Source organism: Ctenopharyngodon idella, chromosome 1 (assembly GCF_019924925.1).
Source record: "Ctenopharyngodon idella isolate HZGC_01 chromosome 1, HZGC01, whole genome shotgun sequence".
Taxonomy (NCBI): Eukaryota; Metazoa; Chordata; class Actinopteri; order Cypriniformes; family Xenocyprididae; genus Ctenopharyngodon; species Ctenopharyngodon idella.
The window spans coordinates 7,996,854-8,021,783 of NC_067220.1; the positions used below are offsets into that span (position 1 = coordinate 7,996,854).

Here is a 24,930-nt window from a genome sequence, read left to right on the forward strand (position 1 = left end):
GGGTCAGTCACTGAATCATGATTGTTTGAATTGATTTGTTCTGAAACACTGATTCATTCAGGGACAATACAAATGACTGTGAATCATTAATTCAACCAATTTGTTCAGAAACACTGTATTTATGAGTGTGTCATTGAATCATCATTGTTTGAACTGATTTGTTCTGAAACACTTATTCATTCAGGAACAATACAAGTGACTATTTATCGTTGAGTCATTGAATCATTCATTCTATCAATATTATATACATATCTATAGTAATTTCAACTACAAGGCCTCCTTAACATAATAATAATTTGTATTATATTTATGTTGAATTATGCTGTATTATAATTATAGTTATGTTAAGGAAGTAGACTTAAGTGAGAGATCCAAGACACATCATAGCATAGCAACCACTTAGCAACACCCTGGCATCATGGCAGTGTCATGGCATTATGTTTCATTTAGTGGTTAATTTAATTAAATGTTAAGTTTATTTGCAGTTTTAAATAAACATGTAACCTGCTCTTACAGCAGTGGCATGCTATATATATTTAGAAATATTCAGTCAGTTCCCAGACATTTATTATTCATTTTCATATTTTGCGCAATCAATCTTATTTTACACAATAAGCGACAAGCTGATGTAATTAATGGTGCTTCGCCGTCGCCATGGCAGCATGCCTGTCCAGCCCACTCGGCTGCAAACATTTTCTCAAGGTTGCGACAGTACTTCCTCAGCAGATTCGAATGGTGCAGGAAACGGCCATAATTCTCTGTCTCTTCGATCTCAATCCAAAAGCACTCAGACTGCTGTCCCAAAGCTGTCCGTGGAGTGAATAACTGCCTCATGATGGATGGACCGGCTGGAATGAGACGTACTCGCCTGTATATTTCCCTATGTCTGCTGCACGCCTGTTAACACACCAGGGCAAATCCCTAAGTCTTGAAACCAGAACATGCCACATGTTAATGGCTCCCTTCTGAGTGTATTTTAGACGTACACATTATGACATGAGGATTGACAGTAAAGAATGCACAAAAATACCAGGACACCTTTTCAAGGACACAAAAAACATCATAAAAGTATTTCATGTGACTCGTGTACTTTCCAAGTTATAGACTGATTTATAGGTTTATTTATGTATGTATATAGCACAGTTTAATACAACAAAAGTTGCTCAAAGTGCTTCACAATCACAATTGTTATATATATATCATAAAGTTGATTGGTGACTAACATGAGGCAGGGCAGCAACTCATTGCGTGATGTTGCCTATAAAATGCAGTTAGAATGACCCTAAAATTCAAGATATATGCACTTTAAAAAAATAACTGTAAAAAAAAATGAAACAAATTTACACAGTAAAATACCATTTTCAAGTAACAATAATATACTGTAAAAACAATGCATTCTTGGTAATATTATTTGTCATTTTATAGAAGTTACCTATAGGCTACTTTCTCGAAAACAACATGTATTACCCAGAATGCATTGTTTTTACAGAATATTACTTCTGTATATTACAATGCATTCTGGGTAATATTATTTGTCGTTTTCGAGAAAGTAGCCTATAGGCCTCTTTTCTTAAAACGACAAATATTACCCAGAATGCATTGTTTTTATGGTATATTACAATTTCCATTGAATATGTTTCAATGGAAAATGGTAATTTAGTTTTTTTTAGTTATTTTTTAGAGTGAGGGCAAAAATGCCCCTGTATGAGTTTGTCTCATATTTACAGTATATCATGTTATAGTTAAGCAATATCACACGAGTAACGAGTGCAACATCACACGAGTGCTGTTTTTGTCCCAAATATCACAAGTGCAAATGTGATACTGATTTTATACAACAATTCAATACATAAGAAGTTAATATATTGTGTTATATTTTAGACACAATATTGTCTGCTTTTACTTAATTTTGCCAACAAAAACAACTATAAAGCCAGAGCAGAACGGTTGTGCTTCTCCAAACAACACACAGCGGTTTTGTTTCTGAATGACTCTGCGTTTTGAGCGATTCAAACGGGTGAACCAATGATTCAATGACTCATTCATAAAGAGTCATTTACTTCGTTCCTGTGAATCAGCTGTTCGAATGAATGAATGACTCAGTGACTTACTCATTTAGACCTTTACCGCCACCTATTGGCAGTTTTAGTTTCTTATTTAGAGTATAATTTTATTAAAAAAAAAAAAAAATCATATTTCCATATTAATAAATAAAACATACCCATACTCATCCTCATGGCTGTTGAAGCCTAAGTTTGTGTAATTTCTATGTTGAATCAAATAAAATATTTTTTTCTAAAGCTACTTTTTGTAATGTCTATTTGATGCTTTTCTCATTTAAAGGTGCAGTGGGTAAATTTTAGCGGCATCAATCGGTGAGGTTGCTAATTGCAATATAGAGAAGCTACGGTGGCCAACACAGGACGAAGATGTCGTCGTCTGAGACAGAATAGAGTCGCCAGTCAAGCAAACGCGCTCTGTAGAGCAGTTTGTCCATTTAGGGCTACTGTAGAAAAATGCCAGCGCTAAATGGCGACTTAACACGTAAGGGGACCCACGGTGTATGTAGATAGAAGTGACTCATTCTAAGGCAATAAAAACATAACGGTTCATTATGTAAGATCTTTATACACCACTGAAAACATAGTTATGTAATTATGTATATTATATTGCATTTCTGTCAATAGACCCTCCTAAATATTACACATTGCACCTTTAACACAATAATGACTTATTTATTTAAATTATCTTATGGGGTAATTTCTCAGCCAAGATTGATGTGATTAATTTGCGATTAATTAGATTAATCACCACATCATGTAATTAATTAGATTTTAATTTTAATCGCCTGACAGCCCTAATATATCAATATTTAAACTACTTTTTTTGATTTTGTGCTGCAATAATACAAAATTTAATTCTACTTTGCTACTAAAACTGCATTGTTCATTAGCCGTATTCTTTCCAAACAATTTCTGTATTGCATTTGGCCAACAAAAAAAGATGCAAAATCTGATTTTTCTATTTTTTTTGCAGAGAAATCAATGTTTAAACAGTCCTGCTGATTGCTTACTGCAACGATGCAAATTTGACTTCCTCTTTGTTTTTTTTGCATTATTCATTAGCTGTAATCATTCCAAGCACTTTCTGCATTGCATTTGTCCAAAACAAAAAAACAAAGGAGTATATGAGCTGTGTTAAAATCTGATGCCAAAACAATTTGTCAACTCGTTTGCAATTAGCAAAATCCTATTTCGGAGGCGTTATTACTTGGACAATTTCTGTGATTGAGATAGAGAAACGAAGGCGGCGTGAGTGGAAATGACATTGCCCTCTGGAGCGTTTTATGAATGGCGTTTGGGAACGAGATAAGACCGGGTTTTCAGAGAGGAACGTGGCAGCACTCATTTCCACTTTGTCTCTTGCTCTGTGTTCCATTATAACGAAGTCTGATTCGGAAAAAAAGTTGGAAGAGCGTTGAAGGACAGAAAATGGCTTTGTGCTTGGTGCCACGATGAGCTCCACAGATCATAATGAGTCGTTCTGTCTCCAGTTTAACTTAGGAAATGTAATTAAGCAAGTCTCCGGCACCTGTAAGGGTGCTCAGAGAGAGAAAAAGTGTGTGTGAGAGAGGAAAGGTTGTGTGATGGGGGTGGGGAGTTGCCAGGCAACTGGTGTGTCTCTGAACGGGACTCTATAATTGGGAACGATTCTCGGGTCTCGGTGCTGGTTTCAGCTTACACCGCTAGCCTCATCCGTGCACTCCCATTCCCAGGAGCATGCATGCATGCGCTCGCAACATACGCACCTATATCCTCTTGTACATACATGTATCATGTAACATTCCGGTTGCCAGGCAACTGCTTCCTCCCCTGCCAGTATGAGCCGTAATTGGCTGGTGGCACAGAGGGACAGACGATGCCAGATCGAGCCGGCTCCACTGCTGCCTCCTACGTTACGCTCCTGACCGGTTGCTAGGCGACAAACTCGAGCATCCATGCCTCCCTGACTTCTAATTGGCTGGTGCTGCGGTCGTAGCGAGCACAGGTCTAAACCTGTCCTGCTTAATGTGGCTGTAGCTCGTGAATGTGTGTGAAAGGGAATGCAATTTACCGCTCAAATTCTGATCTAAATATAACTTGTTGTTGTTTTTACAGCTCAGAATGAAAGTGTGGCCGTCATGGAAGATTCTTCACGCTATAAAAACAAGTTGAAACGGCATTCACAGCCCATTTTACTTGCATGGTGGGATCTATTTCGGAGTAAAACGATTTGTTAAATGAAAATAATGTTGGGTGGAACTTGATTTTATCCATCAAAAAATATTTTTATCCATGTGAAAATTTGAGAGAATTGGTTCAAATTCTGGTATTGACGGTTCAATTTTCACATGGACAAAAATATTTGATCTTATATATTATTTATTTATAAATAAATAAATAAATAAATAAAGTTTGCTTTAAATAAATTAATAAATAAATAAGCTTTTAAAATAAAGTAAACTAAATAAAATATACAGTTTCCATATTTAAATTTATATGGAAACTGTATATTTTATTTATTTAAATTTATTTTAAAAGCCTATTTATTTATTTATTTATTTATTTAAAAATCCAATCAATTTAATAAATAAATAAATAGGCTTTTAAAATAAATTTAAATAAATAAAATATAGTTTCCATATAAATTTAAAAAATATATATATATGCAAATTACTAAATTAAAAACATTATTTTGTAATTTAAATAATAAAAAAATGCACTTTTAAAATAAATAAACAGGCTTTTTAAAATAAGCTTAATAAATAAATAAATATATGAATACATTTTAAATAAATAAAATATACAGTTTCCATATATATATATATATATATATATATATATATATATATATATATATATATATATATATATATATATATATATATAAAATATGGAAACTGTATATTTATATATATTTATATATGTATGTATGTATTTATGTAAAATATATACATGCAAATTACTAAATAAATAATCTAAATCTAAATAAAAATAAATAAATCTCACACACACACACACACACACACACACAAATTGCTAAATTAAAACATACTATTTTGTAAATTTAATATTAAAAAAATGAATAAACTTTTAAAATAAATGAATAGGCTCCTTAAAATAAAAACAAATAAGCTTTATTAATTAATTAATACAAATAAATAAATAAATACATTTTAAATAATTAAAAAGGCTTTTAAAATGAATAAATGAATTTTTAAAAGGGATAAATAATTTTTAAATAAATAAATTGTTTAATGGTTTATTTCAATTTTCTATTAAGATAGTAAGTAGAATCAATTTAGATTTAATGTTTGAGTTAATGCCGATTTAATGGCTAGTTAAATTTAGGAGCCGTCTTTGCATAAAAAGCTGACTTATTTTATCGTCAAGCTATTGATATGAATCCACAGTCTTGTTTCTGAAGATTTGTGGATATGGCGAACAGTGGAGACAGGGCCAGCTGGTTGACAGTAAATATGAGGTTCCTCCCCATTACCCATCATTACTACTCCAATTATCACCTCTCCCAGAGATCCAAATAAACTCTGCCTGCCCCCCATTTCATACGTTACGTTCAGCAGCGCTAATGAACAAGCTACGACAGCCCATACGAACCACAGGCGGCTGCCATCCACAACGAAAAACATACAACATCAAAAATGGGAACGCAGTCTCTCACATCTGTTAAACGCAGCAAAGATCCCATTGGAAACTCAGAGTGCGAGTTCATTTGGCCCGACAGCTGTGCGCCCTAATGACGATCATGTATTTCATAAACTCCAATTGTGTCAACACTCTTCCGATAGGCTAATCAACTTAAAACAAATGAATTAGACGGCTGGCTGGAGCGAGTCGTTGATTTCAAGGCCCCTTGAGGAAGAAAGTGCGTTTTTAATCAGGTGTGTGTGCGTCTGTTTGTGTGTCCGTACCAGGGGAGAAGCCTTACAAGTGCTCATGGGAAGGCTGTGAATGGCGGTTCGCGAGAAGCGACGAGTTGACGAGGCACTACCGCAAACACACCGGCGCCAAGCCTTTCAAGTGCAATCACTGCGACAGGTGAGACTCAAAACACCTATGTGACACCTACACATGTCAAGCAGCAATACACTTCATATTATTTATTATTTCATTCCTGTTTTTAGCCTTTTTCATTCATGTATAATTATGCATGCAATATCATTAATTCTGTCTAAGATGCACACTGTAAGACAATTTAATACTAACCAGCACCTAAAATATACAGTTTCCCAATATATGTTAATGCAAATTATTACATTAAAATACTATTTTGTCATTTTGATAATAAAAACAAATCAGCCTCATTTAATTCTTTCTAAGCCTCATTTAGTTCCAGCACCTTGTAGGGATTTTGGGAATTCTTGGTCAGCATTTTTTGTAACCTGATACATTTTTTAAACATTACTTTTAATGGCAAAATCTAACACAGGTGTCCTGGGTTTAAAAATGTGATGAATAGTCTGAAATATGTTCATGTAAGATGGTCCACCTGCCACCTGTGCTGGTAGATGTAGCTTTATGATTAAAAACATCTGCTATTCAGACAATGGTTTCTCTATATTCACCAGATCTCATAAATAAGCTTTCAGATTGAACATGGTGAGTGACAAATAGAGTCGTCTCCCCCATTTTTGACAATCACATTTACTCACATTAGTGTTGTGGAAGCTACTTCAAAATTTGTACTGTAACTGCCAAACTACAAGCTAAACACACTCTCCTAAAATGTTTTCTCTCTTTCTTTATTATGTAGCATTTGGGAAATCCAATTCATTCTATTAAACCGGTTTGTTTGAATGGTCAAGTAAACAAACTGGTTCAACAAAGAGTCACTGATTTATTTGATACCCAGGATGGCATGAGTCCAATTTATTTTATATATATATATATATATATATATATATATATATATATATATATATATATATATATATATATATATATATATATATATATTAGTCATAAATGTAGTCGTGAACAGCAATATTTCAGTATTATATTTCAGTGCTGGGTCTTTATTTAAACCATTCAAACAAATCGATTCACTTGAATGAGTCGAACTTCCCAATGCCATATATGAGTAAGAAAGAAGCCTCTGAATGAAGTCTGTCTCAAACAGCTCAACCATTTGTGATTTTTGGACAGTGTTAGCTTAGTTCTAGCAATAACGGTACTGCCTTAGACATTACGAAACTGAAAGATTCGAGATACTCCACAAAAGCTGTAATCCATGCAAATGCATGCTGGTACAATATAAATGCTCCAACATACTTTACATGAAAGGACTTTTACTTCGTAAAACATCAAATGTGCATTTCCATTTGGGTACAAAGCTAAGCACGTAGATCTGTGCTTTCTTTCAGAACATTTTCAATTTGGGCGCAGTGCCTGCGAGACATTTGCCTCCTGGTATTGACCAAGAGCTTCCACCTCTGAAGTGAATCTTAACTCGTCTTCGCTTTGATGTATAAATAGGTTCTTCATGCTTGTTAGACTTGCGTATCTCACTTTGAGCTCAGCTCCGCCCTCTCTTGTCATCCTGGCTGCTCGTACACCTTGGGGAATCCATTCTGCTGTTGTCAAGGGAGCCCCGGATTACCATTATAAAGATAGGAACAGTGGAGAGCAGCATGCAGAGGAGTCTGAACAGTAAATACAGTAGAGCGCGATGCTAGACCTGTAGCCCTGGCCCTCAGGCCCCTTCTTAATCCGTCCCGACCGCGTCCGGACCCCCTGTCAGGACAGTGGGGTGGGGGTGTGGAAGAGGGTGGAGGTACACCAGCTGGTTTGGTGCCTCCTGGCAGTGGCTTGATCTGCCATCTGTCCGACCCTGCCAAAAACATACCCATTGATTTTCCCAATTCGTGCTCCTCCCCTTGCTCGTTCCAGGACAGGTGAGACTTAGCATGAAAGCATATGTCCAAGATGCTCCAACAATCAACTAGTCAAGTTTATCTAGATTTATCTTTGCACTTAGCAATTGCCTAACAACACTAAATTCACTCTGACAATGTTCTGACAACCCAGAACACCCTAACAACTGCCTAGTGAGTTTTGCCACTATGGAATTAATTAGTTTGTTTGTTTTTTAATTGATTGACAGCACTATTTATACATTAAATTTGACATTAGGCATAGTTATTCATACAGTGTTATAAATAAATTACAATTTATTTTAGTACTGTCAAACGATTAATCGCGATTAATCGCATTCAAATAAAAGTTTGTACAGTTTATATAGTTTGTTTACATAATAATACAGTATATGTGTGTGTACTGTATATATTTATTATGTACAGTACACACACATATACTGTATTATTATGTAAACAAACTTTATGTAAACTGTACAAGCTTTTATTTGAACCAAAAATTATTCAGACATTTTCGATATTTGATATATTTTTACTAGTGGGTGCAGGACACTATAGTTCATTAATGTAAGTGAGGATAGCAAAATAAAGTAAACTGTGACATATTATACCCAAAAAATCTTCATACAGTGGACTACCAGTACAATTGATAAAAATTTGGAACCAAAAATTATTCAGACTAATATTATTTTATTACATGTTATTATTAGGACAACCACGTTTTGAATATATTTCAACACTAAAAATTAATAAAAAGTAATTAAAGACATAATTTAAAAAAGTGGAAAGCTATAATAAAAAAAAAACATTGAAATTATACTAGAGGACAAAAGAGTTCTTACTCTTCCCATCCGTTTTATACGTGCCTGCAGATGATATTGAGACAGCGCCAATACAGTCAAACCCACATTGTGTTTCGGGCCAAATGGAATATTGATAGAAGGTCAGATTTCAGGTCACACAGGTTTCCTAATAGGTTACTTTTTTTCTTCCCTTTAGGTGTTTTTCTCGATCCGATCACTTGGCACTGCACATGAAGAGGCACATCTGAGGAGGACGAAGAGGAGGAGGTGGCAAAATGGCGAGGTGGAGGAAGAGACAGAGAAGAAGGTAGAGGAAGAGAAAGCGAGGGATTATGGGAAGGAGCCGAATACCACTCAAGCTGTTCGCTCATCCCACTAGAGAGAGGCCCCCGTGAGGGACCGATAGAAGGCCACAATCGATCGATTAGTTTTGGTCGGGCGAGAAGCGATTCACTTCTGACCATAAGGACAGAGTCAGAGGTCTACAGATCTGAGAAGGTGGTACGACAGCTTATGTCACTCTAAGACAATGTGCTTCAGTAGGTATTTGCGTAATACTCAAAACATCAATGACTCGATTTAGTTACTATTATTGCGTTCCTTCGTCTCCGAGATCCATTTAATGTTTTAGTCGATGTTACTTAAAGTATGTCTTACGCATATTGGCACAAACTGACAAAAGCTACCATTGCACCTGATTTGATTTACTGCACCGTGCGGGACGTGTCCTGAATGCATCTCCTCCTTTGGAGAATATCGTAGCGATAGGACGTCAATCCAAAGAGATGGATTTTTTTTTTCTCCCCCATTTTGAGCAAGGATTATCTTTCTGCTTTGATCCCGCCAAGCCACAGCCGAGATCTAAAGTGGAACGTCCATCCGGAGAAATCTGGATTTCAAAGGTGAGAGGCGACCAAGTGGAATCGGCCATCGCTCAAATGTGAATCTGACTGGGGGCAGTGGAGGAAAAACTCTCTCACCTTCTTTGTAGACGGACAAATCTCTCTTTCACGTCACTCCCTGCCAACCAACAGCTGCGCAGCGACACTTTGAGACTTTTTATAAAGGAAAAAAAAAATAAGGAAGAGATCTTTTTGAATGATGACTATGTTATATAAATTCAGAAGACTTCTTTTTTGCTTTTCTCCTGTGGATGTGTACAAAATAGAAAAAGAAAAATAAATAAAAATGGACCAAAAAAAACTGCCATATGCACAAGTGAAGAGTAGTGGATTCTGCACTGGCACAGACCGCATCTGAGGTGGACTTCATTTCTATAGAAAAGCAAAAGACTTTTTAGTGGCTAAAAAAAAAACAAAAGAAGAGCAATGTTGTTGTTGCACACGTTTTGAGCATTCCTCAACATTATTTATGACCCATGAAACGTTATCCCATAAACTTGGGTTCCTTTGGGATTTCTAGGACTAGCATGAAATGAGAAAAGCACCATGGTTTATCTGCGGACTTCACAACAGAATAATGACTTCCACCATTCAAGGCAGAGATTTGCAATCACAAAGTTTAGATTTTGTAAATCCATTACAGTATGTCCGGAAAAAAACGGTCTGGACACACAGTTATTTTAGTTTGGACAGATGAAAGCATCATAAGAAAGATGCATGTGGTGTGTTTCGCTGGTCCTACAGGTGACATCTACATGTTTAAACTTTGTGATGTTTTTTTTTTTTTTTTTTTTTTTTTTTAGCATTACATATCTGTCGGCCTTGCGTTCCTGGTAAAAATGGCTGTACAGTATGAAAAACGTATAGTTAAAGTGAGGTTTAAATTACAACGTACAATCAAGTGTGGGATGGAAAGTGTTCCTGAATGTAAGGTTGTTTGATTGTGGACGGCCCTGCACTTATGCAATCATTCAGACCACTGAAAGGCCTGATCTGCTGAAGATAGATCCCACTCCGGCTCATGCATAAAGATCTACACAAAGGCTTGTTGATGAAGGAATAGCTCGCATAAAATGAAAAATCTGTCATTGTTTGCTCACCCTTGAGTCTTTCCAAAACTTGTATGACTCTCTTTCTTCAATGGAAGGCAAAAGATGTTTTGAAGAATGTCCATAGCGGTCTTTTTACCTACAATACAAAACAGGAATGGGAAGCTGTTAAACTCCAGAAGTCAATGTGACTAAATTTCAAGACTTCAATGTCTAAAACAGACCTAAATTTAACCTGTTATTCACAACAATCTTACTTTCTGCAGTAGCTCTTGAATCTCATTCTCACTTCCACATATTCAAACTTGCAACATAGACAAAAAGTTACAAGACATGCAAAAACCACAGGCTTTGAGGAATCATTGGCATCAAAACTGTTGCAATGTATCTTCAGTTCGCATAAAAATCTATCAAAGCTATAATATGTAATATTTCAAATTTTACTTGGAATATAAGTTGTATGGTACAGAGCACCGCACATGACATGGAGACAAAAAAGAAATATGTGGCCACGAATTAAGAATTCTTTTTTCCCATTTTATTAAATCATGGCCACGATTTACTGATTACGAAGCCCCTAAATGGACTTGAAGGAAAAAAAAAAAATGAGATGGAGGAAAAATTATTTGTCAATGCTTTTGCGTTCTCTCGCAAATGTTTTCCGTTCCGCCGAGAAAATATGCATTCGCTTGCAAAAACTTTTGCGTTCAGCTGAGAAACTTTGCGTTCGCTTACAAAGAGCTCAAAACTTTTCGCTAGTGAACGCAAAGTTTCTCATGGAAACGCAAAACATTTTGCGAGTGAAGACAAAGTTTCTTGTGGGAACACAATGTTTCTCGTGGGAATGCAAAACATTTTGTTAGCGAAAGCAAAGTTTCTCGTGGGAACTAATCAGTAACTAATTTGTTCATTCTTTTTAGTTAAATCATGGCCACAAATTAAGAATTCGTTCCCACGGCTTATTAATTTGTTCCCTCATTTTAGTAAATTGTGGCCACGTTGAACTAATTTGTTCCCTCATTTTGATGTATCTAAAACAAGGGAAATAATTATTATATAGTAAAATATATATATATATATATATATATATATATATATATATATATATATATATATTTTTTTTTTTTTTTTTTTTTTTTTTTTTTTTTTTTGGAGCAGCATAATTGACATAATAATGAATATATAACATTCTGCTAAAAGAAAGTCATACAGGTTTGGACCTGACATGAGGGCAAGTGAATGATGACCATTTTAATTTTTGTGTGAACTATCCCTTTTTTCCAGATCCTGTTATAGCGGTTTTGTGTGTTGTGGTGTAAACCACATTTGTATGATCGAACTCAGAGGCCCAGATGTATAAAATGAGCGCAACAAACCTAGATTTTATTTATTTTTAACTATTGCATACTACCCATACTGTATATAAACATCAAGATGCTCAAATTGATGCTTTGGCTTGTTCAAAGATTTCTAAACCCTAAACAGAATCGATTTCATTTTAGACATAAACATCTGCATAGTCATTTTTTTATTAGGTAAAACAATTTTAACCATATCTTTATAGATTAAAAAAAAAAAAAAAAAAAAAAAAAAAACACACCATCTGGTTCATTTCACCCAAAAAACAGGTGATGGACAAGGATATTCATGTCTTGTTCAAGCCGTCTTGTCACCTGTCAGTTCCTTCTTCTCACTCACTTGTCTAACACAGACCAACAGGGAGGCATGTGTGACAGAACGGCAGTATGGGTAATGAGAAAGAAATTGGGCTCTCCCGGCAGCGGCCAGCGCTGGCCGCCCCCTCAATGGGGCGGAACGGAATAGGACCGCACTGGGGGTCACACGCCACACTTGTGCTGACCGGGAGATCTTATCGCTACCGCCCGACACAGTCGATTTCACCATGTAGTTGGTTGTCAGCTTACCTCCCTCCCTGGCCACATTAGCTCCATGAAAAATAACAAAGACACAAGGTCGCTGGAATCCAGAGCAGAACTGCTCGCATCCAATGTCCTCAAGAGACGGTTTCTGGCTAAAATCTAGTGCAAGAAACTTGCTTTTCATAGAGGGTTTAAAGCTGCAATCTGAAATGTTACCATTTATCTTCTAAGCAGTTGAGAAAATTCATGATCATGGGCTGTACAAACTAGGAAGTAAAGCATTGTTTTGTCACATTTTTCAAAGGGATTCTGTCGCGAGAAGGATAAACGCATATGAGAAATAAAATGTAAGAGTGAATCTCACAAAACCTTTTAAGAACATGTTGGATCATATTTCACCTCAAAAACCAAAAGAAATAAGAAATTATATTTGCGATACAGATCACTCCATTGTATGGAAGCTTGTTTCCGCCACGGAATAAAAAAAATTAAAAGATAATCGCTTTTTTTCTCGCAATTTTGACTTCTTTTCTTAGAATTGCGAGATATAAATGCACAATTGTGAGTTATAAAGTCAGAATTGCGTGATATAAAAGTTGTGGGATGTATAAAGTTGCGAGACTTTATATCATCTTTATAACTCGCCACTGCGTGTTTATATCTCACAATTGTGAGAAAAAAAATTTAGAATTGTGAGATAAAATGTTATAATTACCTTTTATTTTCTATTCAGTGGCAGAAACAAGCTTCCATACCATTGTGATACACTACCGGTAAAAAGTTCTGATTTTTTAAATTATCAAAAAAGTTTTTTATTATTTAATTATTTAAAATAATAATAATAAAAAAATATATATATATTATTTGAATATATTTTTAAAATATAATTTATTCCTGTGATCAAAGCTGAATTTTCAGCATCATTACTCCAGTCTTCAGTGTCACATGATCATTCAGAAATCATTTTAATATGAAAAACTGTAGTAATTTGACAATTTCTTACTTTAAATTTCACAATATTACAGTATTTTTGTTCAAATAAATGCAGCCACTAACTTTTCACCACTATATTTCCCCAAAATGTGTCCATCATGTTACTGTACAGTATGTTGTACAGCCATCATGCTGGTTTTATTTATTTATTTTTTTTAAATCATTTTGTTCATGAGAAGTGTTTATTTAACATTGTGACATTTTCATGATAATTAATCTTAATTTTGGGGTGTAATATGACCTGGGCATTTTTTGTCAGGTTTTGTGAAGATTCACAGTGTACCTTAATTCCTGCTAATGGATAGAAACAGTGTTTCATCACAAGTCTTGTGCTAAACTTCTCATTGAGCTTGTCAAGTTATTGCATTCTGTGAATCATGACATATGATGTTTACTAGTAGTTTTCCTTGTGGACTTCTGACCGTTTGTTCACTTTAAGTGCACCTTTCCCTTAAAATCCTTTTTAACACCCTCCAGCAGGACCAATTAGGGATGTTACCTTGGCAAAAAAAAAACTAGCTAATGAGTTTGTCTTAATGGTCCTGTGAAGCCCCACAGAGAAGCTTGTTGTCTGCTTTTTTGGGGCTTGTTTTATGTGCACTGTCTTTCGTTTTTCTCGAGTGTGTATAAACCTTGTATGTTACCCACTTAAACAGCTTTTAAATCACACAGACAACTTACTGACCTTTTTGCTGTGGGATAATGCAATTATTTGTAATTACCGATGCACACTTGCAGGTACACTTTTACATTCTACAATGTAAAATTTACATCCTAAAGTTCTGGCACGAGCTGAGACACTACTACACATGCAGGGAACACTAAATTAGGAGTTTGAATGCATTTCATATCTCGTAATATTACTATTAGTCTGTTTTAGAGGTCTGTACATTGTTTTTGGATTGTCTGTACATTCATGTTAGCAGCTGGACTCCATTCGCTCACTAGCCATCTAACACATTGGGTTTTTTTTTTCCCTTCTATTGCTCAAAACGCTGTGCTAAAAGCTTCCAAATGGATGGTATGAAGCTAATAGAGTGATTTCCGATGTTTGTTGCACTCGTAGCGTAGTTTTCCGGTTAAAGGCTTTTTTCCACACTTCCTGCTGTAAATTAAATCCGTTTCCGAGCCCTCTGCTTTTTGCAGGCATTTCATGCTTTCCACTTTGCTCCTATATTTATGCCGTTTTTTATTTTTATTTTTTGTTTTATTTGCTGTAAAAAGTGTTTGCATATATTATTTGTATTATATGATGTTAGTATGACAATGTTCTTTATTAAGGAAAAGGAAAAGAGTTTATTTTTGTTACTGGTTTGTTTCATAATTCTTTTTTAAATTGGTATTGTAATATATCTATGCAAGAACTGTTAAGTGAAGCATTTTTATTTAAGAATGTCATTATGTGTAATAAATGGTAGAATCTTATTGATATTGTAGTCTCATTATTTTGAACCCTTTCTGAATGTCCCAAAGTCAGAATGTCTTGGAAAAGGTCTATAGAACACCCAGAGTCCATTTCAGTGTGATTTCAGTGTATTGCTGATGGAATTTCTATCATAATTTAAACCAAAATACTAAAACAATCCTCTAATAATCCACTAAGAATCAAATAAACCTGCTGGCTGCATTCCTATTTTAGGGTCCAGAATTTGTTTATCCAGTAGAAATTAGGATTGGTTCCAAATTATACCTACATTTTTTGACTAAGGCTTTAATGTTGGATTTCCAATTTGGAAGCATTGAAATATAAACGATATATAAACGGTAATGCAACACTGTTTGCTAACCGCCACAACAGGAAAAAGTGCAAAAGAAGAAGAACAGAAGATCTATTCATAGATATGTTTACGTGTAATCTCTCAACCAGTGTTTCAACTGCAGAAAGACATCAATAAAACAGCTTAAGAATAATCTCTCACGCAGCATTACATTTACCTCAGGCAAGTCATTTAGTGTCCACATCATGTTAGTTCACTAGAGAAATGAACTCTAGTGGGGAGCATTTCACTGAATATATGACCTATATTAGCTTATATATTCATTAAGACATTACTAACAGGTAAAGTAAATATAATTATTTAATATATGTTTAAATATATTTGTCATGAAAGCAAGTTATGGCAGTAACTGTGAAAATGAACTGGAGTTGAGAAATAATTGAAAAATAATTTTATAATTAGATTTAGAAGTTAATGCAAAACCTATGGAAGCTTGTTTCTGCCACTAAATAAAAATATAAAAAAGGTAATTGCGACTTTTTTTCTCACAATTGACTTATTTTCTCAGAATTGCGAGATATAAACACGCAATTCTGAGAAAAAAGGTCAGTCTTTTTCCCCTCACAACTGGACATTATAACACGCAATTGCAATTTCTCAATCTCACAATTCTGACTTTATAACTCACAATTCTGACTTTATATCTTGCAATTGAAAAAAGTTAGAATTGTGAGACAAAAAGTCGCAAGTACCTTTATTTTTTATTTCATGGCAGAAAAAAGCTTCCATAAAAACCTGCCATATGTGCAATTTACACTTTTTCTTTTTTTTTTTTGAGTGTTGATTATTATATCTAAAAATAAATGAATTGAATAGTTTAATAGTCTGTTGTTAATTGTAACCTTTAATATTATAGTAATGTGCAAGAAACAGCTCCCTGTATATAGTTTACAGCATTAGCAGAGATTGAAAAAAATAAGTAATTTTATGTTTTGTTTTCTCCCCCTGCTGTACTGAACCCGTACCGAACCGTCATGTTTGTTACACCCCTAATATATATATATATATATATATATATATATATTAGGGCTGTCAATAGATAAAAAAAATGTTCACACTTATTGTGAAATTAAGCATACACCATTTATCTTGTTTAACACGTCCATTTTGCCATCATTGCCTATATCCAGCAAAGTAAACCATCAGATTGAAGTGCGATTTTCACAAAACTGCTTTTTTCAAGGTAAATTTAGATGTCTTTCCAAAAAAGGACACCAAATAAACAAATGATATTTCATATAATTCATACATTTATGTAGGCCTTTACTTTGAATGCAATCCTCATCCATCAAAACTTTCATAGCAAGAAGCTGGTTTGCTTTATCCAGCCGAGAAACATAGTTTTCATATCATCTGGCCATACAGCGGTGGGATGTTTGACGTTCCGTTCAGACAGAAACAGCACAATACGGGAGGGCTCGTGCTCTTCGGATACAATGACACAATATGACAGAGAGTTTGTGTTTTAAAGCGAAACAGACAATGGAAATAATAATTATCTCTGCCATCTAACTGCGTGATGTAAATTACGTTATGACGCAATTTCACATGCTTCCATAATTTTTTTGCGTTAAGGATTTTGAATTAATCGCATGCGTTAACGCATTAACGTTGACAGCCCTAATATATATATATATTTATATTGTGTGTGTGTGTGTGTACTGTGTACCAAATGGTTTTGGATTCTGTTTCAACCCTCTGGATTTCAACTCAATCCACATCCACAATTCACAGCACAATAGTTGAATTCATAGTTGAAATCATTTACAAAATAATTTCCCAGATTGTTGTGCATCAGCAGAGAGAAAGAAAAGCAAAAATCTTCGGAGTTACTTGCGCAGTCTCTTACATACTAAACTAATGGCTTCCTTGTAGCTATTTGATTCTTAATTACAACCCGAAGATGCTCATGAATATATGTATGTCTCTTTCTCTCTGTCTCCCCATCTATGCCTCACTATCTCTCCCCATCTGTCTCCATCTTTTTCTGCTACTGTAGTGTAGTCTCTCTCCATCTCTCTCTCTGTATTTCCACTCGCTCTCTGTGTTGCAAATTTGGAGCGTTGATAACCAAGTTGATGATTTCTCTTCCATTTATTAAGCCTTTGCCCATGACAAACAGATAAAAGGGTAATTCAATAACTAATGGATAATTAGGGTGCAATTACGTACAAGAAAATGGCCTTGCACAGTGTATTAATTCTGCAAATGTATTCGGTATGGGTTATTCCCAAAAGATTCCTCATCTATAACTAATGTACATAATTGAAACGGGCACCCTCATCTTACGATTCATTCACTTGTATCTGTCTGACTTATTGCCTATCATTTTACAATTATACTGACATGATGGCTCATGTCTAGAGTGCTTTGGGGACTAGGAATCCATTTGCAATAGAGAAAAATCTCTGAATATGACGTTCCTTTCACTTAAATGGTGAATCACACAAAGATCACGTCCAGGTCATATTTCACCCCAAAAATCAAGAGAAAGAGAATGAGAATAATAAATTATATCTTGCTTTATGAAAATTAAGACTATGTTAGGTCCATTACAGCATTAGTTCCATTGAGCACATTTTGAACCCCAGTTCTCATTACCATAGTGCAAAACAATCTCATTCTCATTACTATAATAAATAAACTGGAATGAAAAGATTTAAAGTCGGCATGAAACGAAGTTTGTGATAATCTTTTCTTCTCTATTGTGACATATAGGCTATCCGAGTGAAACGGCTTCTCGAACAAGAAAAAATGCAGGGCGGGACTTGATTTTGTCTATCGGTAATTGATTGGATGGCCTTTTGCTTATCTCTCAGCATGAAAAAACATCTTTTTTTTTCGTTTTAATTTAAAACAGGGACGCTTGCAAACTCTCTGCACAGCGCGAGTTTGCAAGCGTCATTACAGTGTAAATTGATGGACATGCAGTACCATACCTGAAACAGAAAACTGTTAAATACAAGTAATATTCCCTCCGCACTTCGGAAACTGTGGTTTCCACACAGACGCGCGCACACATCAACGTATCTCCCATATGAGAACACTCTTCAACAGAGGGAAGGGCGTGGACTCAAAATTAAAGGTGAATGAGGCAACATAACGCCAGCAGGGGTCACTCATAATTCATTAGATAAATAATAAACAGTTAATTTTGCTGAAATACACAATACATGGAACTATATTATGTTGCTAAGGATGGTTGCTAAGGGTGTTGCAGTGATACACAGGAGTGAAGCGGTGTCAAAGCCGTGCAGTGCAACGCGCAATATGGCGGAATAAGTCCCGCCTTCTAAATAAGAGCCAATCACCGATTGGTAAAGTCAAAGGGACTTTGATAGAACACAGCTATTGACCAATCAGAATCAAGAACTGGAACTGTTTTATAAAATAAATTATGGTAACGAGAATCTGATAAGGAAATGTGCTTTATTTTCATGAAAATCACGCCACAAAATTGCATATTAAATATATGTTTATGTATAACCAGAGGAAAAAAAAAAAAAAGAAAGAATAATAATCTTCTATTCTTGTTTTCAAATAGCAGCAGGTTGGATGTAAAAGATTTACTCAGCATTGCCTTGGCTTAGTCAGCTCTTGGCCTCAGAACCAGGAGCAGTGCATGTATATGAATGGAAGCGCTCACATTCTGCTTTTGGCTTGGATTCTGCCTATTTGCTTTAAACAAAGACAGTCCCGGGAGAAATATTTCCTAGAAGCAGGGGGAGAGGGGGTGGAGGATGTGTAAGGGGAGAAAATGACAGAGGAGAGCAGCTCTGGGGCTTTACTGGGGGATGCGCTGATCAAAGACAGTGACTGGAGAGATAACACGAGACAACCCAGTTGTGGAGTTTGCTTTAATTGTACTCTGAAGATGTTTGCTTTGAGACGTTTGGGCTCTTTTTAATTCAGTCATGTCTTGTAATGTGCACTTAAAACATTTTGGCGTGGAAACAAATTTCAATAAGATATTGCTAGTAAACTTCACAATTAATTATAAAAGAAACTGAAAGTAACATTGAATTAAATGTGAAATTTTGAGAAATGAAGAAACACTGAAATAGTATTTTTTTTCTTTTTACAGTCTTATGCTATGATAAGACGACATGTTTCATAAGTAATACAGTATGTGAATGTCACAAACCACAACATTTACAGGTCATATTTCACAACTAAATATATTTTTGCATTGTGACATTATTTTTATAACAATTGTGTGTGTATATATATATATATATATATATATATATATATATATATATATATATATAGAGATATATAGATATATATATAAAGCAAGTAATAAACAATGTAGTATCCATAGTATAAGCAGAATAATTCACTCCAGTGAATTGTTGAAAAATAATTCCGCTTTGCATAATGGCTGCATTACCACCTCGGGTATGAATTATTTTTCAGAAATTCAATGAAAAATAATGAAAAATAATTATATATATAGTTTGTAGACAATTATAAAATATCAATATTACATTTATTTATGTATCATTGTAGTTTAAATTTATATTTGTGTCAAATTTTATTTATTTTTAATCTTACAGTTTTTTTTTGTAATTCTGAAAATATTACATATTCAATAATAGGAATTACCATTGAAAATAATGATATTACAAAAAAAAAAAAAATGTCCTTATTGTCATGAAAATAATGTCACAATGCAAAAAGCATTCTTGGTCTATTGTTTTTCATTTAAAAAAGCTTCATTTTCTTTAAGCCAAATATACTTTTTCTTTCATTGCTGGTTGAAATTTAACCTTGGCATGTTTTCTTCAGATTCTCCCAACTTGTAGGCATTTTTAATGCAAGTGTGAATGTGCATTCTTAACAATTTAGCCTAAAACTAAGCCATAAGTGTGCAAAGGATGTTCATCTTTTTCTATTAGACTAAATTGTGGGCTATATCTACAGTGTGGAAATTTTAAAGGGATAGTTTACCCAAAAATGAAAATTCTGTCATTAATTACTCACCCTAATGTTGTTCCAAACCCCGTAAACAAAGCACTCGCGTCACTTCATAAAATTGAGGTTAAACTACTGGAGTCACATGGATTATTTTAATGATGTCTTTACTACCTTTCAGGGGCTTGAAAGTGGTAGTTGCGTAGCTGTCAATGGAGGGACAGAAAGCTCTCAGTTTGGAACGACATGAGGGTGAGTAAATGAAGACAGAATTCTCATTTTTGGGTGAACTATCCCTTTAAATCTTATGGTAGTACTTTCTTACTGAACACCCACAATATGATGGCAGCAGCAGGAGGTTCACTGGCCTGGCCGAGAGGGGGCGGGGTTTCATAACCACTGCTTTGATCATCACACATACATAAAAACATACCCCACACTGACTGCATAGACTAAACACACTGCCCTTCAACCCCAAGGACTTTTGATCCTGGTCTGTGATTCAGTGCGGTCCTGCACATACATATAAAGCACCGATACCTCCCACCGCTGTCTCAATGAACTGCCCTAGACTGTCACTACCCCTTGATCCCGCTTTAAAATTCATCACGATCAAATGTCAGCACCCACACACGAACAGAGAAATACACATTGCCCTATATCTGCACTGACCTGTTCTCCGATTTCACATCTCATCATATCACGCATATACAGTGATGGCGTAATGCTTTTCTAGCACAGAGGAAATCTGACCTCACGATGACACAAGCATTCCTGAATGTTCAGGGCACCAACCTATGACAACAAAAGATCAGTAGTTTAAAGAAACTTTACTGTATGCGCTGGTGTTTCCTTGATGAATCATATGGAGTTTTTAACGAGTCAGTCACAAGATTTCTTTGACGCGCACGTGAGTTAAAGGTAGGGTAGGCAATTTCAGAGAGGCTAGCAATAGCAAGCTAGTTTTGAAAGCATAAGATCCCACTTCAGAGCCACGCCTCCTTCAAAACACATGAACGCACACAGCAGTGTCTGCAAAGCATCACTAAACAAGAGACGGCTTTAAATTACCTCATGTCTCAAAGCACATAACATTATGATAATAATGAACGTAAACAACTTATAGAGCTCTTACTTGTTCCACCTGACTGCTGCAGATTCGTTTCGGCATTGATAGTGTTGACACAGAAACACATAAATCCGAGTCTGAGGACGTGAGCAGCTCCGGGTAGAACGTCACAGGTTGCCATCCCATAATTACGGTTACGAGATGGCGTGAATGCAGCATGTGTGAGCAGGTGCACAGAGGTATGGAAATACATATGCTGACAGGCAGGTAGGACATCATATCGTTGCATTCGGCACAGTGTTGCCAAGTCCACGGTTTTCCCGCGGAATTGGGCTACTTTGCCGCGGGTTGTTTTTCATGTCCGTGGGTTGAAGCAATCCTAAATAACATGATATTTAGCCCCCGGATTGCGAATTTTACCAGGGGAGCCCAGCCAGAAATGCAGACTTTACCCCTCGGAATGCGATTTTTACTGGGGGACTCCCCCGAAATGCGATTGGGCTAGTTTTGGGCTAGTTTAGATTACCAATTGGACGGGTTTTGTTGTGAAATCCTGGCAACCCTGCGAGTGCACCGTCTTTCTATATATAAAGTCTTTGATTATATTCAGTCACACAGTGAAGTGATTTCCTCACTGAACCGCGAGTCATTTGTTGGTTACTTACTTCTGATTTGAAGTAAACTGGAGACAGGTTCGTGAGATCTAAATCTTTCCATTTTCTTGATGCTCATATGACAGTGTGCAATTAAAAATACATATTTAAATAAACTGATAAATAGTATTCTTAAAGGTGCAAGGTGTAAAATTTGGGAGGATCTATTGATGGAAATCAAATATAATATACATAACTATGTTTTCAGTGGTACATAAAGACCTTACATAATGAACCGTTATGTTATTATTACCTTAGAATGAGCCATTCTATCTCATACACCGTGGGTCCCCCCTCCATGTCAAGTCGCTATTATGCGACGGCAGATTTCTACAGCAGGACAAACACTCTACAGAGCGCGTTTCATCACTATATTGTTGTTCTTCTATATCGTTTGTGTTTTTAAAGGCAGCTTGCATCGTCACTATGTTGAATATGCATGAAGTAGTAGTAGTAGTCGTCTAGTTTATTAGAAGCAGAGACCGTTCTTTATTAGAAGTAAGAAGAAACCTCTCTCAGACGACGACATGTCGGACAGACAGGCACCGTAACTTCTCCGAAAGGAATGGATGTGAGAGGTGTGCGCCGTTAGTTGCAGTTCACAACCTCACCGCTAGATGCTGCTAAAATTTACACACTGCACCTTTAAATTGTATAGGTAATAATATTGTCTAATATTAAATACTACTAATAAAATGCCCCTTCATCACAGCACATGCACAGCAAAAGTTAAAAGTTTTAGCTGAAGAGCTTTGCAAAAGCTATTTCATCAAGCAATTTGTGAACCAAAAAAAGGGCTTTTGGCTTCTGAATGCTTAATTTCAGCAGGCAATCAGCCAGGTGCAGACCTTGAAATGAATTAAAGTAGCTAAACACACAATGTGTTTTTAAAGGGGTCCTTGATTATGATTTCACTTTTTTAACTTTAGTTAGTGTGTAATGTTGCTGTTTGAGCAGTTTTAAGGACTACAACAAACGGCTGGTAGGGACTACAGCAAGCTTCTTTCCGGATTGGTGATATCACATACCCTAAAATTTACATAAACCCTGCCCCAGAGAACACGCAACAAAGGGGGTGAGGCCATGTTGGGCCGGACTGCTTCACAAACGAGGGTCAATTCAACACTGGATTTGCACAAAAGATTAACATGACGGCACATGCTAGTCGATGAGTTGAATCAACTCCACAGCAGCTACATATATTTATCCACTAACCATTCAGAAACGTCCAGTTTCATTCTAAAAGTTGTAACTTCTTCCTGAGTCTCTCCATCAGTGTCGACTCCGGTTTGAACAATGTAAGGCTGAACACTGTTACTGACAATCCTCATTTTGGCTGCATGAGATAGCGAAGCATGAGCTGTTAAAGCTCCTCCCTCTTCTGGAAAGGGGGCCGGGAGCAGCAGCTCATTTGCATTTAAAGGGACACACACAAAAACGGTGTGTTTTTGCTCACACTCAAATAGGGGCAAATTTGACAAGCTATAATAAATGATCTGTGGGGTATTTTGAGCTGAAACTTCACAGACACATTCTGGGGACACCAGAGACTTAAATTACATCTTGTAAAAACATTTGCCATAGGTTTTATAATCTATATTGTGTTTATTATCATCTTTTATACTGTGTAATGCATATTGTGCTAAGAGTCTCCAAAATGTATTTTCTGTTCTTTTTCGGTTGCTATTTTACTAAAAAAAAAAAATGTAGTTCTAACCTCAAAATGATTTGAGGACGGTATAGGCAAATTTGTCACACAGTCCTCATCTCTTTCATCATTTCATATTTTGAAAAGCTGCGTGAAAAGGAATGAGGTGATGTCGGATGAAAGAGAGGCATCAATCAAACAGCAGAGTGAAGTCTCTCCGTCTCTCATGTAAAAACCCGACATGTTTGACCTTCACTTTCGCTGGCTGTGTTTGCCGCACGCTGACAGCATATAATCAGTGGAGCGTTTGTGTCCTGGCAGTCGTATGAGTACATTCAATGTTTAATTTATACCAACAGCCTGAATAACGTTGGCACTAGTAGCTCTTACTCCCTCTCTTTTTTGTCAGATTGCTGTTTTCTAATGGGGTCTGACAGTCCGTATCAAGTCTGTTTAAACCTTAATTCATCCAGGCACCAAGACAAAGGGGTGAATTCTTCTCCAGCCTAATTGAATTAGTCCTTTAACTGAGAACTCAGTGTGATTGGAATGAAATGTAGGCCTATTCTTCAAATACATTGCATTTCTCAGGTGTCAGCTACTTGTCCGACCAAGCGTACATGTACAGAATTTGACTATTTGGTTTCCCATTCATTCTTTGAAGCAATAAATGGTGATGATTCACGATTATGAAGCATCAAACTCTGAGAAACGTCACTACCTTCTTAAAAACGTGAGATTTAGCTCCTGCTCCTTGGCAATACCAAAACAAGCTTCTTTTGGAAACACTTGGATGTCGTCAGTCGGGCTCTAAGGGTGCGTTTTCAGAGCGGGAGAAGAATCTGGAAGCTTCAGAGCTCTTAATGCAGCGGGACAGCCCTTACAAACCCTATTGGCGGAGAAACAGCAGAATCATTGAGAGCTGTCAGGTATCTGGCAGGCAGCTGGCAACGGTTACGGGACATTATTGTCACATTTGGCAGTGTTTACAGGCCTGCCAAGTTAGAAATAGAGTTCAGCGTCTCCGCTTATCTTGCTGCTCGCTACAGCTTTATTATAAACAAGCCTGGCGTGGTTGAAAGGGTTTACTACGGTACACTGCTTTAGACTTGAATTTACCGCCCGCAACAAATTCATACCTCATTCATTCAATTCACTCTCACAAGAGCGTAATTCAATCGTCACTTGATTACTAAAGCAGCACTTTGACTATAACTAAAGCATTAGATTAGTGTTGTTTTGCATGGTGACCATGTGGTATATTTGTAGTCAGACCATCATTGTACCATGGTAAGGCCAAAAACA

The 24,930-nt window shown here is 36.0% G+C and overlaps 1 protein-coding gene across 1 annotated transcript in view; it reads left to right on the plus strand.

Annotated features, from left to right (window-relative positions):
* klf7a (Kruppel-like factor 7a) overlaps positions 1 to 14,985 on the plus strand; it is a 49,605-nt gene extending 34,620 nt beyond the window's left edge. Inside the window, exons 3-4 of the mRNA XM_051901884.1 lie at positions 5,975 to 6,098; positions 8,933 to 14,985. Coding sequence (XP_051757844.1) covers positions 5,975 to 6,098; positions 8,933 to 8,984 — 176 coding nt within the window. The 3' untranslated portion in view covers positions 8,985 to 14,985. The remainder of the gene's footprint in view (positions 1 to 5,974; positions 6,099 to 8,932) is intronic.
* Positions 14,986 to 24,930: the final 9,945 nt, after the last annotated feature.